Below are 17,957 nucleotides of genomic sequence, written 5' to 3' on the forward strand. Positions count from 1 at the left end.
AGCCCCACCTGTGTTGCACTCTGTTTTGGGAAAACTGCTGAGCATTAGCAGCAGAGCACAGCACAGAGCTGGGCCACCCCATACTCACTATTTGAAAACTCTTTTGTATTTCATTGTAGCAGGATTTATCTGCAAGTTATAAAAGAAACCCTCTTTCTCAGACCTCAGCAAGACTCAGAGTTCCAGCCCGACCTTCCCACTTGGGAATAAAAAACGACTTGTGTTATTGCTCAGTGGACTGTGCAAGCAGAAGGCAAAAAGGCTACAGACATGGTTTTCAGGAAAGAAAAACAGCGAGGAATTAAACACAGCATTTTGGGATTATTTTCCTCCTAATAATATGTCACTTTTGATGAGAAAAGCAAAATGTTAAAGGACAGATAGAAAGAAGGATGAACATCAGTATTGAGATCAGTCCTAAAAGATGCACTGGCTAAACTTAGCAACTAATCCCTGAAGTTTCATGGAAATAAATTCTTTGCAATTTTGAAGTCATTCTCTGTCCTTAATGGACATCTCAACTGTTTCAAGCGTGCAAAGGCACACACTTGAAAAAGGATTGTGTTCAAAATATTATTGAAACACCATAGAACTGAAGTAAAATCCACAGACTGGTGACAGAAAGACAAAAAAACCCACCCCAAAACTGAAGACCCTAAGTGAAAGCCATAACTCCATAGAGTTAATGTGAAGTGTGACACCTCATCCTCCTGAGACAGACATTGGTGTGTGACAATTTAGAGCACTGGGTACAGTATCTAACCTGGAACCTCTTTGTTTTTCTCAGATAACAAAGCAAGGACCTCCTCCAGTGCTCAGACATTGAGGATGATGGCAGAGGTCCCCCTTTTATACTCTAGGAAAATCCAAGGCAGAGCAGCAGTGTTTGTTCTTAGCTCTAGAGTGAGTCTCTCTCCCTCTTTCTGCAAAGGTACCAGCCATGGACAGGCACCCTGACATCAAGGCCAGCAGTGAGGCTCCAGCTCTCCTGGAAATGTCTCTGCCTGCTTTTTTCTGCTTCAGCATTGTTTGAGATGCTGGGAAGCCCCACAGCTTCTGGGAACCCTCCAGTGAGGTGCATGCAGTGGCTCATACATCTCAAAATGTCTCTTCTCTCCTGTTCAGAGGGCTTCATTGCAAGAACTGAATTCAGTTTATGCATTCAAGCTTCTCTTGCAAGGCCATAAAGCATACTTTAAAACATCAAAGATACAATTTCAAGGCATTATTGTGACTTCTGGTGCTAGGGAACCTACTCATGAATCTGGAAAAATGGCTTCAGTGTAGGCACAGCTAGTCTACAACTTGCATAAAAAGATAATCAGTCCATGAAAAAGATAACCAAGGGCATATAAGATAGAAATTCACTAGAGCACAAGTGGCACAAATGGGATAGCCAGAGTCTGACTCTGCCAAGCCTCCCAAAACAGGAGTTAAGAGGGTGTCAATTGCAGTTAATAGCAGCAGCTTCAGAGCAAAGGAAAGGACGAGGTATTTCCTGCAATGAATGTTACAGTTGTAAGACTAAAGCACAGTGCCAGTGCTAGAAATTTTTGTTCATTCAAGGGAAGGCTGGAAAAGTTCATGCAAAAGGAATAATTTAGAGTTACTAAAACCACAAGTGACTGAGCTGAGAGTGACTGAGCCCTAAGCTGAAAACCAGTCAAGTCCAGGGAAGAGTTACTGAAGACCGATATAGGTGCTTGTCATGATCTTCTGTAAAAGCCCATTTTCAGCCACTGCTAAAGGGACTGCACTATCCTGGCTAAGTCCTTGGTCAGACCCAGGACAATCACAGAAGTGCCCTACTATCCAACGCTTCATTCCTTACCACCCACTACTGCCACACCATCCTCATTCAAAAGGAAAACTTCAGAGTATGGAGCCCTCTGATGGCACCAGTTGGGTGTACAAATCTCAACCTAATCTAAGCAACATAAACAATTTAAAGGGAATATTCCTCTCAGAACAAGAAAGACATCAAGAAAATTATCATTTTATTAATGCTATTGATGGTGCTGCTTTTTGAATTTCAGTTTTCTGATTATACAGTCTGAATAAGCATCTAAGAAAGAAAAATTCTTTCATATGCAAAAAAAAGTATTTGTAGTTCATGAAATTTATTTGTTCCTTAATGGACACAAAGTGCTGTTAATGCTTAGCGTTATCACTTATTAATTTCATTTTAAGCTTAGCCTCCCTTTATGAGAGCCAGAGTAACCTTAGAGAACAATCTGAACCTCTCTCCTCTGTGCTGCAAATCAGTCTTCCAACTTTTGTAACCACTTTCACATTTAATTAGTGCCTTATCCTTCAGATATTGGACCATATCTTGACCTTTAAAGGATACTACTGTCTGCTTATCCTTGACAATGCTGACTGCTATTCAGATTTAGTTTCTGTCTACAGTTCAGTGGCCAGCTTTGATACCTTTAAGTGAATTTTAGCCCCAGGTGACTTGTTTCAGTAATTTCCTTAAGATATTATGTGGCACAGCATCAAATGTCTTTGTAAAGTCTTGATGCTGTTCTGTCCCCTGCTTATCTTGTGGCTTCATCGTAAAAGATGTGGAGGATAAACATTCTAATTGGCCTGGCTTGGTTTGCTGCAGTACACCTGGGCCATATCAGGGTCTCATTACACTATTCACCTCAATGTGAATACATTTCCCCCTTCAGCTTCACTATTTATAATATTTGTTTCAATTTGGAGCCATGCCCATAGGACAATAGTTTCCATAGTTACTCTTAATTCAGTTTTTAAAGACTTCTGGCATGCTGACACTTTATTAGTCTCCTGATACTTCCTCAATTCTCTGTGGGGTTTTTTAGCAACTAGCTGTTCCATCAGTTCTTTAAATATCTGAAGGGACACCTCGGATGCATTTGTTCAAGTGATGATATTTCATTATGTATTTCTTAGTTACTTTTTCCCAGCAGTTCATAATTACATCAATGATTTCTTAAGCAAGCCATTATTTAAAGTTTAATCTCCTTCCCAATAAATTTCATGGCAGAAGTCCAATTAGTCTTAGGGAGAATAAGAACTGGTCTCAAAATTTATCTCCTTATTACAAATTAATTACAATTAATATTTTCTTGGTCAAGTAATTTTGTGTTAGTGTGCCTTCAAGACTTATAACACAGTCTTTTCCTATTATTTTTAACCTCTTGGCAGCTGTTTCAGTGCATCCTCCTGCTGTCCCTGTTTCTCTCCTGTGTACTAAACTTGGAATATAAAGCCCTGTTTTGGTGACCCTCCAGTTTTCTGTTTCTAGCACAGTTCATATTTTAGTTTTACTTGTTTAAGTATCCCTCAGTGACCCATTCCCTCTTCAGTGTTTCCCATTTTCATTGGAACAAGACACATTTCTGCTGGCTTTTCATTACAGTATCCTCTCATGTGCCCCCTACTGCCCTTCCCCTTTCCACAAAGCCTTTTCTGAAACTCTCTCAACTGATCCTGTGAATGAGATTTTCCTCATAATACACCTACACCCTTACACTGGATAACCAAAACTCTTCAGATAGCCAAGAAGAATGTACATTAATAAGGATAACGGAGAAAGTCTAAATTATTAGTTCCTCAGTGTCATCTACTGATCTCATTTTCCTATAACTATGGAGCCATAAGCATTTTGCATAAGCACAGAAGATGGGATCTAGGTCGATGTCACTGTCACCACACAATGAACACAGTCAGGTAAGCACTAAGGAAATACCAGGAAGATTGTATTAATCAGTAAGAGTAGGAACACCAAGGCATTCCCTCTCCTTAGCTCAGAGACTGGATGAGTAGTGAGACTAATCTTAAATTTCATTCGATTCAGCCACTTACTAGAAGCTCTCATACTGTTTTTCAGATCTATGATTATTTATATACATATTTTGCATTGACCCAGGCTGGATGCCAGGTGCCCACCAAAGCTGCTCTGTCACTGCCCTCCTCAGCTGGACAGGGGACAGAAAATATGCAGAAAAGCTTGTGGCTCGATATAAGGGCAGGGAGAGATCACTCAGCAGTGACTGTCATGGGCAAAATGGAATTGACTAATAGAAATTAATTGAATTTGCTACCAACCAAAATCAGAGTGAGATAATGAGAAGTAAAACAAATCTTAAAAGCACCTTCCCCTACCCCACACTTCCCTCCTTTTTGGGCTGTACCTCCACCCCAACCCACACCTACAAGTGCTGTAGGGAGATCAGGAGCAGGACTTATGGGCAGTTCATCACAGACTGCTTCTGCTGCTGCTCAGGGAGAAGAATCCTTCCCCTGCTCCAGCACAGGGTCCCTGTCACAGGACACACAGACTTCTCCACAGACTTCTCCAGTGTGAGTCCTTCCCACGGCTACAGTTCTCCATGAACTGCTCCAGAGTGGGTACCTTCCCATGCAGTCCCTCAGGAACAATCTGCTCCAGCATGGTCCCCCATGGGGTCACAATCCCTGCCAACAAACCTGCTCCAGCGTGGGCTCCTTTCTTCACAGGTCTGCAAGTCCCTCCCAAGAACCTGCTCCAGCGTGGGCTTGCTGCAGGTTCACAGTGTTCTTTAGGGCATCCCAGTGCTCTGGCATGGGGCTCCATGGGCTGCAGGCTGGTCTCTACTTCCCTGGGGATTTTCATGGGCTGCTGGGGGACAATCTGCCTTGCCATGGTCTGCAGCACGAGCTGTAGGCAAATCTGCTCTGGCACCTGAAACACCTCCTGCCCCTCCTCCTGCACTGACCTTGGTGTCTGCAGAGTGTTCCTTTCACATATTCTCAGTCCTCCCTTCCCTGTCTGCAATTATTTCTGCACAATAACATTTTTTTCCTTCTTAAATATGTTATCATAGACGCATAACTGCAATTTCTGATTGGGCTGGCCTTGGCCAGTAGTGGGTCTGTCTTGGAGTTGGCTGACTTTGGCTCTGTTGGACATGGGGGAAGCTTCCAGCAGCTGCTCCCTGTCCCCTCCCTGCTACCAGAACCTTGCTACACAGACCCAATGCAATAGGTGATCCACAATTAAAATGTCACAAAATTTCACAAGAAATAATTTCACTTTTAAAACAGCAATGAAGAACTGTGTTTACCATGGGCTTGCTCTGGTAGGAATGCATGCCCACTTAGAACGCATATACAGATAGATTAGATAAAGAAAGTAGAGCAAAGAAATAAACAATAAAATGAGCATTTGTCTGTAGCGCTGTTTCTTTAACAACATCCACAAGCATTTTAATTAAACCATGTTCTGCTCTGAATTATGTCCTACTGCTGTTACTTGTGTTCTGAATATATGTCAGCCCTGCAGTATGTTATTTATTGGTGGTGTAGCAATCCTTACAGATTTCCAGTTGCTGTACATACGCAGTGCCCTGGAGTGTTTCAAGTCAGTGGAGGAGTTGTGGCATTCTGTGAGCCTTGAAAATCCTAGAACTGACTCAAAATCTGTTAGTGACTGATTCACTGCTCCTGCTTCTTAAACCAGGCTGCACAGGAGGATAACTGCAAAGGCCATCTTTAGCCCAAGGAGTTTATTTGCCTTAGGATCTTTCTGCAGTCAGTGGAGAGTAGAAAAATCCTCCTCTGTGTCTCAAAGGGAGTTCATCGTAGGTGCTCAGAGTTGCTCCAGAGGAAATGCTTCCTTTTGAAGGGAGAAGCAGAGGGAGAAAAACCTTCTGAGGCTAAATTTAGTCTTTATGAATGCCCTCTAAATTGTTCTTATGTATGTTTGCAAGAACCATCTTTGATCACCTGCACTATATTCTGGAGTGAGAAATGAGAATAGCAAACAAATTTGGCAAAACTCTCTCTCCAGGGCTAACACAAGCTCCTCAGCTCCTTCTGCAAGGTTCAGGGGGCTTAATCTCCACATGCTGGTAGGGACAGGGCTGCCTGCGAAGCAGAACAAGTGTTCATTTATCCAGGCACAGCTGCTGCCTGATGACAGAGGTCTGATAGTGGCTCCTGTGTGATGGAATGTGGGTCTGTGCTCAGACTTGTCCGATCACTGCTTATCTGAGACCTGCTGAACTCACATCAAATGCTCGTCATTTGTAAATTCTTTTTTCCCTAATTTCCTCTGTTTCTTCCATGTTAACTGCTAACCTGATATCTTACATTAGTTTTTAAAACCAAATTTACTAGGGTTATTTATCTAATTTTTCTTTTTAATATCAGTATTTTTATTTTTGATTATCTCTGTTCTTATTTGATCCATTTTAAGTCTAACCTCACCTACTCCCATCTATCTGAGAGTCAGCTTCTGATTAATGTATCTCCACATAAATTCAATTTAGCCATCGACAGTATATTTTTGGGGTTGATCACATGACATCCCCCTGGTTATTTCTGGGATGAGGAGGGAAAATGAGGTAGAAAGTAGCAAAATAAACTGCTTTCCGTGTTGAACAGTTGATTTTAATTAATGAAATTAAATTTTACTTTGTTTGTGTGACAAAGTTTTGCTTGCTACAGGGAGAAGCTGCTGGAGTTTCCCCCCAGTCTGACAGAGCCCATGCCAGCCAGCTCCAAGGCAGACCCACTGCTGGCCCCATCCACACTGGAGGCGGCGCAGATGTAAGGAGAGGGAAAAGGCTCTGTGCAAGAGCAATCAGAAGAGAGGAATGAAAATATGTGAGAGAAACAACATAGCAGACACCAAGGTCAGTGGAAAAGGAGGGGGAGGAGGTGCTCCAAGCTCTGGAGCTGAGATTCCACAGCAGCCTGTGGGAAGGACTCTGTTGGATAAGTTCTAGAGGAACTGCCTTCCATGGGACAGACCCCATGCTGGAACAAGGGAAGAGTGTGAGCAGTCCTCCCTTGAGAAGGAAGGGGCAGAAGAGGAAATGTCTGATGGACTGACCAAACCCCAAATTCCCCATCCCCCTGTGACACTGGTTGGAGGAGATAAAGAAAATCAGATGGGCAAGAAAGGAGAGGTGGGGGAAGGTGTTTTAACATTTAGTTTTCTTTTCCATTATCCTACTCTGATTTGATTGGTACTATATTAAGCTAATTTCCCCCAGCTGAGTGCATTTTGCCCATGACAGCAATTGCTGAGTGATCTCTCCCTGCCCTGTTTTGACACACAAGCCTTTCATTACATTTTCTCTCCCTTACCCAGCTGAGAAGGGCAGTGACAGAGCAGCTTTGGTGGACACCTGGTACCCAGCCTGGGTCAACCCACTACGTGAATTTTCTGGTCTCTGGTCCTTAACAAGCGACTTACAGTAGCTGCCAGTTGACAAGAAAGTTGTCTGTGTGGATTTTATCAATCTTATAACGTATTGCCTGTCATGCTGTGGAAGTATCACTTTGCACACATAAGTGACAGTGAAGTTTTCCAACACCATATCGAGCACAGCAACAGAAGTAAGGGTATGAGGTGGAGCTATACAGTTTTGTACTTAAATACCAATCTAGATCAGCCCTACTATTTTGTGTGGGCAATAGCTAGACTACCGCAATTTAATTTCTTGCATTTTTAAAACAGTCATTACATTTTAAAACACATTTTAATGCCATAGCTCCATCAAATTAATTTAGAGGTTGCACCAGCTTAATTACACACACCCCTACAGCGATATAGCTACAGTTCACGAAAACTAAGGACAACCTTCCCCCTTAATTTCTGTGTACCACCAAACTGCTCTGCCAGGAATGAATTAGACCTGGTATTAAGGCAGTACTGAACTCTGTGTGGGTTTTTGGAGGAGAGCCAAATGTTCACGTATATAAAAATCTCTAGAAACATATTACTACATATGTGTTTGTATTCATAAAATTTATCAGGCAAAGCTGTTCAAAAAAGAAAGATATGACACAGAGTCAGCCTAAGGAGAGATTGAAAATGGAAATATTTTATCACTAACCAATGACTATTTTAATTTCTCTAATAGTGCAACAGAAATGAGTGCCAAATCCTCCATTCTCTGCAGACAGTTTGAGGCCTGAGGGAAAAAAGCTCCATTACCACTTTTTTTGGTTCTTTTTTGAAGTTGAGTAATATATCACTATAAACTAGGGGAAACAAATGAGGTACAAATCAAGCTAAATTCAAGGATTAGTGAGATTAGCAGCTATCAAATCCATAGGCTATCTATAAACTGACCACTAAGTCTTATGCCCTCAGGAGTTAATTACACAGCTATCACAACACTGAAAATGCACATGACTGGCCTCTACCTGAACTGCAAACAAACCTGTCCACTCCTAGCACAGGAGCAGTGATGTCTGACAAAAACATGGCAGCAAATAATTCAGAGACAAAAGACAGAAAAGTACTCCACAATGTCTTCAGGGTCTCCTCCCATGCTTAGGAGGCATGAGGGATGCTCAGTGACAAATAAGATAAAAATTGGGAAGCCCAGCTGTCAAAGCAGAGGCTGGTCCCCCCACTCCTCTCCCCAGAGAGTTCAAAATTGCCTTTACAATTAACACTTGTAGAAAATGATTAAAAAGTGTGCAGAGATCATGATGGCTAAGGTGGGGAGACCCAAGCTCTGTGGGTCTTGTCTCTGGTTTGGTGCAGTGATTCTGCAGCTGAAATGGTGCCATGCAGCCCTTTGGGAACAGTTGCTGTCAGGAAGCATTATGAACTCACAGTCAGTCTGGACAAAGATGTTCATTCCCAAATGTGGCTGTTTGGCTGCAGAAGGCAAATACTGGGAGTTAGCAGGAGTGCTGATAAAGAAACAGGAACAAGCAGTGGGGTTAGACTGCAGTCACTTTGGGGGTCTGAGCACTCATTAAAATGACTGTCTGACAGGACTGTCTAAATGGAAATGTTATGCAAATGATGAATTCATCCTGGAATTAATCCTGGAATTCTCCTTCCTGTATCTTGCTGGCAAAAGCACTTTCCAGACTGAAACAGATCATGCAACTAGCTTTAGAGAGAACAAGTCTTATCCCTATTTTCTCATTTTGGATTCCTCCACCCTCTTGAGGGATGGTGGTCTGAACTCCTTATACTGTCAAACTCCCACTGACCTCAACAGAAAACAGCTCATCTCAACACACAGCTGAGCAGAGCAGCTAGCTGCCTTTGCTTGAACCAGCTGCTCCCAAACCAAGGTTGCAATACCACATGCAGCTGCAAGGCAGGCAGTGAGAGCAGGGTCAGTTCTCCAGCCTATTATGTGCTGCTTCCACAGACTGTGGGAGCAAAGGCTTTGCTACAACAATGATCATGGGTATCTTCTTTCACTGCTTTAAAGTTGTTTTCCCCTCTTCCTCCCCCTCAGCTACTGATGGAGTCTTATAACTGCTTGATCCAGCTGAACCCTAAGGCAAAGTTTTCAGCACTGGGCACACTCCTGCAGAGAGAGTTTTGTACGAATTATAAAGTCAGGGCATTCAAATACTACATCAATTCACTTCCCACAGGCTGTCTTCATGAATGCTTATTCATCTTGAAATGATGGTACTCTAAGAAGTCACTTAAGCTCTTAAGCTTTCCTGATCTCATGTCACAACTTCAAATACAATCAAAAGGAAAAACGCTTGGAAAAGCATAAAAACAAAGCCATAGTCAGAAAAATTTGTGGCTGCAGCTTCTGCTAAATAAAGAGATCACTTTCTGCACAGATACAGCATAACATGTTCTGCTGTATAACTCATAACAAAGTTTGATTCAGTCATTTCTGTCACCAAAATATTATTGCTGTGGTGTCCTCTTTGTTTTGGGACATAGACAAACATAAAAGCCCCTCTGCACACACCTTACAGTCTCTACTAGAGACTGTAAAGGAGAAGCAAAGAGATGTTCCTCCTGCTTTATTGGGGGAGGGCTGGTGGCTATTTCTGACAATCAGATTTTCATTCTGGCAGAGACATCTTAAAAATTACTTTTTGTTGTTATTACATGCAACAGTACTGGTAGCCTTTACAAAGCACTTTTGTGTTTCAAAGATAACGTTACCACACAAACACTGGCTGTGCACTTCCACAAAGGCTAAGCAACACATTTCTTAGTGCCTTAAATCATGTCTTCCAGTCCTGCTGGAGATCAGAGGGGCTGGCACAGGGGAGCAACTAAGTGCAAGTCACTTGTAATGTTCTACCTGCTAACTAACAAGCAGACAAGCCCTGGCAGGCTGGCTGGAGCTGCAGGCACACTTGCTAGAGCTCATTTCAGAAGTGTAGCACTGCTTTCCTCTCTCTTGTGCCCTCTGCCACATGCCAGCAAGCAAAGAGGAGCACGGGAGCAGCTGACCACTTCTGATGCCAAGGACTGTGTGTGTGCACTGTAACAGCCTGTGCTCGCCAGCACTTCTCAAAGAAATGAGAAGCCAGTGTTCCTCTCAAGCCTTGGGTGAGGGCAGGGAAGGGAGGGGGAAGGAACTCCCCCCATGCTCTTTATGCCGTCGTGGGAGCTAAGCAGAGGAAGCCAGATTTAGGAAAGTGTGTGAATGTGAGACCATGGCAGGCTGTCACTTTCCACACAACACAGCAATTGAGGGAGTGCTGCAAGAGCCATGGCACCAGCTCTCCATGCAGAGTTCACACAGTCTGGGAAAGTGGGCAAGGTGGAAGCACAGGAACCCCTCTGCATCCTGATGCTGTTCCTTCCCTTCCTAGGGCACAGCACAGTGCCTGGGACAGACAAAGAAGTAAACACAGGGCAGAGGTGCTCTCACAGAGTCACAGAAAATGCTGAACTGGCAGGGACCCACAAAGATCATCAAGTCCAGTTCCTGGCTCTGCACAGGACTATCCCCACTCTTAAAATCACTTTGCCCTTTTTTTTTCCCCCCAAAGTGCTTTCTCCTACTCACTAAGCTTACCAGTTGTTCTCAGGGAAAAGAAAAAAAAAGGAAAAACCACAATGGGGAAATAATATTTGCCATTTCCAGACCCCAGCCAGGACACGGTAGAGATGCTCCTCTCTTGTCCCTGACCAGAGACATATAGAGAAACTCTAACTCTGAGGAGTGAGGATACATCTTCTTGCCATGCATGTCCCTACTGAGTGTCCCCCCCACACTGCCATAGCACTGGGTCTGCAGGATCACTGAGCAGCGAGAGGCTGCTGGAGAGAGTGGACTCCACATATTGCCATTGTTCAGAGGCAGTTTATCAATTGTTTGAGGACCTGTCCAGGTCAAGTTTGGTTCTATTTTCAGAGCTGTGTAATGACTGTTGATGACATCTGCCCACGACTGGCAGCACACATTGATGAGTACTGTAAATGACCAGTTTCCATATGTACAGCCACGTGTCTCCTTTCTGCTCCAGGCTGCTGATAAAGATCCACTGGTGGTAGCTACTGTTTAATATGGTAAATGATTTTGGAGATTACAGTCTTCTCTTGTGTAATCTTCTTACGTAAGGACTGAGAAAGAAAACATATGAAGTGCAGAATTTGAACATCAAAACAGCAGTGGATCTGGAGCTTAACTTCTTGAAAATCTTTTCTGACTATTCCAAGCTACTAAAAAGTCAACAGAAATAAAGTTCACCCTCATATATACAAGAAACTTAAATAAGAGCTGCACCTCACCACAGAATCCCGTGTGCTAATCCACCATGTGGTACTTAGCTAATCAGATGTTTGGTGAATAATATGGGAGGTAACTAAACAAGACAATTTTAATCTAAGTAGAAACTAAACAAAACTGAACAAAAAGTTCCAAAATCTCTAGAGCTTAGAGATTGTGATTGGGTTGTTCCTACGACAGGTTTAGGTTGGAGAAAAACACGTTGCTCTTCTTAACCAGCTACCTCATGGTGAAACACACATTTTGAGACTTTTTGCATGCGGATTTATGGTTTAGAGCCATGATATTCCATTCAGTCTCCTCGTGTGCAGCTCCTGCTCTGTGTTGCTTGTAGCTCCTTTTGCTCATCCCTCATAACTTATGCTTGTAGTAAAGACAGAGGGACTAGCTTAAAATGTTTAAAATCTTGGTGCCAGAGAGTGAGGAATGTAAAAAAACAAAACAAGATAAAGAGAACGGAAAAAAAGTAAAAGTAGCAGAATGGGTGGAAATGCTGAGAGGCCCTTTTGTCCTTTTCATTCCTATCGATTACTGTCTGCTCTGTTCCTTTCTTTATCTTTCTTTGCTGTATCATGTGTCATACTGCAAGCTTTGAGAACACTGTGCTCAGATACAGTGGCAAAGAGCCAACACATGCAAGACCTGAAAATACCAAAGAGATGAACAATGTTCACGGGTGGAGGCTGTTTGCAGTAATGTGAGAAATTTCATGTCTATGGAAAAAAGGTCACGATCAGGAGAGGGTCTGCCCTGTCTTCTGAGCATGAGGTATTGAGGGCTCACAGATTTACAGAACTCTGTAGGAGATGGAAGTGTTTTATTGCTTTTAGATGAGAGTTGTATGAGTTCTTAAGAGAGCTGAGAAAATACTGAAAAAACCCTCCACCAGCATTTGCTCAAAATTTTTAATGAATTCAGTTTAGCTCTGTTTGTCCTTCATATATGTTCTAATGAACAAATATGCTGGTGATGAGACTCATAGACAGTGCAATCATTATGCAGATTATTCAGTGAAGGATTTGGAATAATGCATTTGTAAAGACTGGATTCCTAAAAGACAGAGGCAACAAATGAAATTTCACCTCTTCCCTGTTTATGCACTAGATATAAACAAAAGGCCATATCCAGAGAGGTTTTTGTCTTATTCTAAAAGCTGTAATTCTGAAATTATTTAATATTAAAATGTTTTTCCTGCTGGACCTGATCAGCCTCTCAAATGGAAAACACAGCCTAAACATGCATATTTTATCAAAAACTTTTCATTTTTTCTTTCTTGTTTGCATTTTTCCCTAAAATGCACAATCTTGGTTGATGTAAATTTTCTTGGCAGTAAGAAGAACATTGAACTCTAGGAAAAAATTGTTAAAGCTCCTAACATTGACTTTACAATGAAAAAACACAGACATAACAAATCCAAATGCCCTAGATGCAGCCATCTTATCCTATACCCTGCAGAATGGCTCTGGTAGGGAGAATGCCCAAGAAGAGAGGGAGTAAGGAGAGAGAAACCACAGTAAGGAGGGGAAAACCTATTGCATGTCCTTGTTTCATGGTGGAAACGGAGCAATGACCCACTGATAATCTCTAGATGCAGTCAGTTTAGAAAAGGAGAGTTTCCTGTGTTTGTTACTGAATGAGAGCAGTAAATGAGAGCAGCCCTGTGAGCACTGTGGCTGATGGCACGAGCCCCATGAGCTCTGTCCCTCCTGCTCTCTGCTGTTGCTGCACACACCAGTGCTGCAGGTCTCCTGCTTGCTTGTGCCCACCAAGTGAATCTGCTCCTGTCTCCCACAGGTGCTACACTGGCATCCAAGTTCATCATTCCTTAGACAGACCCCTCAAGATAGTCCTGGGGAGCTGGTAACTAAATCATAGTGTAATGTGCTTATCTGGAATTTCTAAAAGAAGTGTTCTTTGTGAGGCAGACAATGATAGCAAAAACAAAACCAAAGCCAAAACCCCCAATGTTTTAAAACTATTTTGCTCTCATCACACAGAAACATGGAGCCAGGGGAATTTCAAGAAGCTAATTTTTTGCTCAAATCTATCTTATTAGCAATTTTCTATAAACTATCTCTGAAATTTTCATAAGGTCCTTCCAGTGCTCCTCCTCCTTCCAGTTGCTGTGTTGTTTTCCATCCTAAGCAGTAAGTTGGCAGTCTGGCTCTCTTCATTCACTGTGACATTAGGTACTTAAGCCTAAGGCACCAACAGCTCTCAAAAGGTTGTGCAGGGTGGCAATGCTTTGATTCAGAAGACAAAATGCATCCAGGCACACAACTCTTGAGTTTCACTTATTTCTTGACCTGTGCTGACAATGTGCACTCTTTTTTCCTCCACTCCTAGGAGGGAGGCATTCAGTCATCCAAATATTTGTTTTGGACACAAATACAGCTTAGTTGCAAAAACCACTGAATGTATATCAACTGCAGACTTATTTATAACTGCTGTGTTCTGTATGTGATTGATTGCCTCCAGGAGGGCTCCTCAGATGGAGCTGAGCTGTTTCTGTTGGAGGCAGTGGCTGCAGACCAGTGTCATTTGGTGGTCACCAGATAGCTGAGCTTTCTAATGCCCCTATGTACATGCCCTGGCATACACTATTATAAAAGTCAGTAATATTGCTTGCTAGAATTCTGAAGTAAGATTTTTTGTCTGGTTCTCCAGAGATTTTGCTTTTCCTTTTGGACTGATGTCATAGTCCTACGCCTCCTCTCAACCCTCTTTTGCCAAGTCCCTTTTTTAATCAATTCATCTAATACCATAGCATACACAATATAATTATTCTTTATTTATATGTAACACCTAAATATTTTCCAAGTAGTAGAGGGTAAAGAAAACCATAAGGATGAATCTCTTATGAAGTCACCTAAAACAGAGATTATGTTCTTTCTTCCTAGAGTGAGAGCACAAAGGAAGTTCACTGACTCCAACACAAGAGATGAAACAGGGAGATTCAGCTCAAATACACTCAGTGGATAAGCAAAAAAGGATTTTCACAGGAAAACATTCTAAAAATAGATCTGGAATTTGATGGCACTGTATTTCAACAATGATGATGATAATAATAATAATAACAACAACTGCTACTTTTTACCTGTTATGACACCATCTCAGGTAATTAAAAAATAATATGCCCTGAAGCTATAAACAAATAATTTGGTGACTATCTGGATGAATGTGCAGCAAACCCAGAATAAATTCAAGGAATGAAGTTGTGAGAGAGTCTGAGCAGCGTAAGCCTTTCTGCTTTAAGAGATGTACATATTGATGTCTATTTCTAGACATTGCTTCTAAGCTAACAAATATGTCCCTAAAATAACATGACACCAAAACACAGATTAGGTCAGAAGGGAATGTTGGCAAACACCATCACAACACAGAGATCCTCCAGGGCTCCACTTAGGAGTAAATAGTTCCACACAGCCATGAGTACCCAATGGGAGCTGCTGAAAGGATTAATTGTGCCCTACTCAGGTTTCATCTCTCCAGTAAGTGTCCTACTGAGAGTAATAAAACACTGGATAACAGTAGATTACCACATCAGGAGTTCTGAAAGCATTCAAAGAGTGACACTCCTGAAGAACCCGTCTGGACACTATACCCCACTCCACATAAGAATGGTATTGGTGGTATTTTGGAAAGATGCTGGTACATGATTTAGATGTATTTTTGTATTCTGTGCTTCTATTTCAAAGTATTTGAAATGACCATTGAGTTCTGAAAGGATGCACATAAAAAGCTGAAGCTTTTTTCCTCACATTTCGATGATTAGTAAACCATAGTATGACCTTTACCTGCTTCCTATTCAACACAAGTCTGAGGAACATAAAATCCCTTAGGAACAGGGAAAAATTACTATGCAATCACAGAAATGGTATGCTCCAAATTAGATTGATTTGTTTGGTTTTTAAATGTGAGAAATATAACTCCATTAGAAAATTGTGTCAACATCCTTAGGAGTAAATTTAAGTTTTGAATATACCCTTGCAGCATATTTCAGAGGCAAGCAGGCAGATACTATCTTAGATCTGAAATAAATACTACTGAAGATGAAAACTTATTAGAAATGATCATCACCTCCAATTCTGTGCACTCAGGAGGGATACACAGTTGCCATGCTTTGTCTCATTAGTGAACAGACCATCATGGGCTGGAGCAGTCCGTGAACAGAAGGGCAAAAACCTTGTGGGCAGTTTAGGTACAAATGCTGATTATGGAAGTCACCTTATCTTGTTGCAAAGCTGCCCCATGCCTGGAGGAGCCTTCTGTAGCTGCGTGTCTCTGTAGTGCCCTAAACAACGTGTCCTGCAGCAGCTACTGCAGGAACCCATCCCCTTGGGCAGGATGGGAGGGATGACCTGGGCAGCTGCAGGAAGACCTGCTCCACTGCAACGAAAACAATAGCTGTCTGCTGTATGTTCTGTGGACAAGTGCTCATTTTAATTAAGGTTTAATCTCCTCAATCTCTACACTAATCCTTGGCTCTCTATCATAATATTCCCACAGAGGACTCCAGGGTGTTTTCTGGCAACAAACAAGTCTTAGCTGCTGGGTTTGTTCTGGTGTACAGACTGCTGTGTATCCATCTTTATATTCTAAGAAATATGTGGGCAGAAAAAAATATCACTGTTTGAGCATTAATTGGATGATAATGGCAATTTATGGATTCGAGGAGGAGAAAAGGTGCCACTAGAGTGTGTAAAGTGGGCAGCTGGCACAGTAGCTTTTGCCAACGTTTGTGTCAACGTGGGAGTACAGCAATATGGTAGCTGTTAACGTGCACTCAATAAATATCTCCCCATATGCGAAGATGTGACTAGCCTTTTGGAGGAAGAAGCTGAGTATTCTCTGAATCTGTGGCAGCATTTTAAGTGTAATCCCAACAAATCTCAGCAGGCCTTCATGTGTGGCTAAATTCTGTACACATAAAATTGCTTTCTTGAAATGTGGTGTACAGGGAAGCAGTGAAATAATAATGAAATAATTCACACATTGAATTATCTGGAGAAAAACAGTGTAATGCTCAACATGACACTTTTTCTCAGCTGATGCAAGCCTTAAGGAAAAATACACAGGCCTGTTGTCCAGTGCATGTGACTATTTTTGTTACTATGTGACTTGGATTCTGTATTATGTATTTGTGCATCCACAAAGGCAGTTATTTCCAGCTTTTTTTTTTTTTTTTTCCTGTTATAAATAGGAAGGACATTTAAATTATTTTAGGACTGAGGAAATTGTTTCTGTCACACATGAACTTGTAACTATTGGAGTTAAACAGCAAAAATGATGCTGCAGATAAAAATGGCACTAGACCTTTTTGGGGTATTTTTCTACACCTATTTCTTACCATGAGATTTCCTCTTGTGGATTTTCTACAACTCTTACACAACAATTCATTAAATTCTTAATAAAGAAAAAAATCTGGTGTCAAGAGTCTGTCCTCTAGTCATGTTGTGTTTTCATTTTGCCATGACATTTCTCTCTGTGAGGAGTGTGTCCACCCTTTCTCCACCGCTTCAAAAGCCTTCCCTCCCTACCTCTGTCCACCACTGCTACTCTTGTCATCCCTACAGAACTACTAAATCTGAATAAATCCCACAGCCCCATTCCCTTAGAAGAAAGTTCTCTATAATAAAAACTTATCTTGACATCAACAACTGAAACATCATCATTCTGAAGAGTCAAACCCACTGAGATTTTAAAGAATTTTTGTCTGTGAAGCCTCAAAAATCTTGATTTATAGATGCAAATAAAACAAACAGAGGTGTAGACAATTCAAAATATAGACTATGTAACAAACTGTCCAACCAAACCACTTGTAAAATCAACTGGCTACACAGGTAGAGAAAAATTTCCATTCAGTTTTAATGATGCCTATTCACTCTCCAACCAGCCAACAAGATGAAGATTCTACCCACAGAACATCACCCATGCATTTATTTTTACATTGACATAAGCATAGACTGTTATGAAAGGATTTGGGAATGTAAGGTGGTGTAGGAAAAAAGACAGTATTAAATGACAGTGCATTTCAAACTAAAATGACAAAATGCCTTACTAAAGTGCTTTGGGTACTATGATGGACAAAAATGCTCTTGTATGCCTAAGAAATTAAGTTTTATAGTTTCACATGCAAATATAAGAAGGGTCATTTACACTTTCTTACTGAAAAGCTAATGGCTTTCACAGTTCCTAATAAAACACTTTCAACAAGCCTCATTAATGCAGCTATTTACATTCACAGTTATTGGCCCAAAAAGGGAAGATACTTTCTCCACCCTATCTCTCAAACCTCAAAACTTGAAATTTATAACTGTAGAGAAATATCAAACACCAACACTGCCTCACAGCAAAACCCAAGTACAAAATAGCACCTTCTGAATGGAAATGAAGACCCTGAAATGTTGCTCTGAAAGTGAGACATCAGCAGGCTGATTTTAGCAGCAGGTGGCCAAGAAAGACTAA

At 41.6% G+C, this 17,957-nt stretch overlaps 1 protein-coding gene across 6 annotated transcripts in view; it reads right to left on the minus strand.

The window, feature by feature from the left end:
* PHYHIPL (phytanoyl-CoA 2-hydroxylase interacting protein like) overlaps positions 1–17,957 on the minus strand; it is a 125,723-nt gene that overhangs the window by 34,638 nt on the left and 73,128 nt on the right. The window contains exon 1 of one of the 6 annotated variants that reach the window (XM_064430052.1): positions 4,731–4,753. The exons of 4 other annotated variants lie outside the window; for them this stretch is intronic. Coding sequence is in view for 1 of the 2 variants with exons in the window: in XM_064430045.1 (XP_064286115.1) it covers positions 4,462–4,657 (196 nt within the window). In the remaining variant the exon portion in view is untranslated. Of the gene's footprint in view, positions 1–4,461; positions 4,700–4,730; positions 4,754–17,957 lie in introns of those variants that run through there. One more of the 6 variants, XM_064430045.1, reaches the window with a different exon arrangement.

Source organism: Passer domesticus, chromosome 8, assembly GCF_036417665.1.
Source record: "Passer domesticus isolate bPasDom1 chromosome 8, bPasDom1.hap1, whole genome shotgun sequence".
Taxonomy (NCBI): domain Eukaryota; kingdom Metazoa; phylum Chordata; class Aves; order Passeriformes; family Passeridae; genus Passer; species Passer domesticus.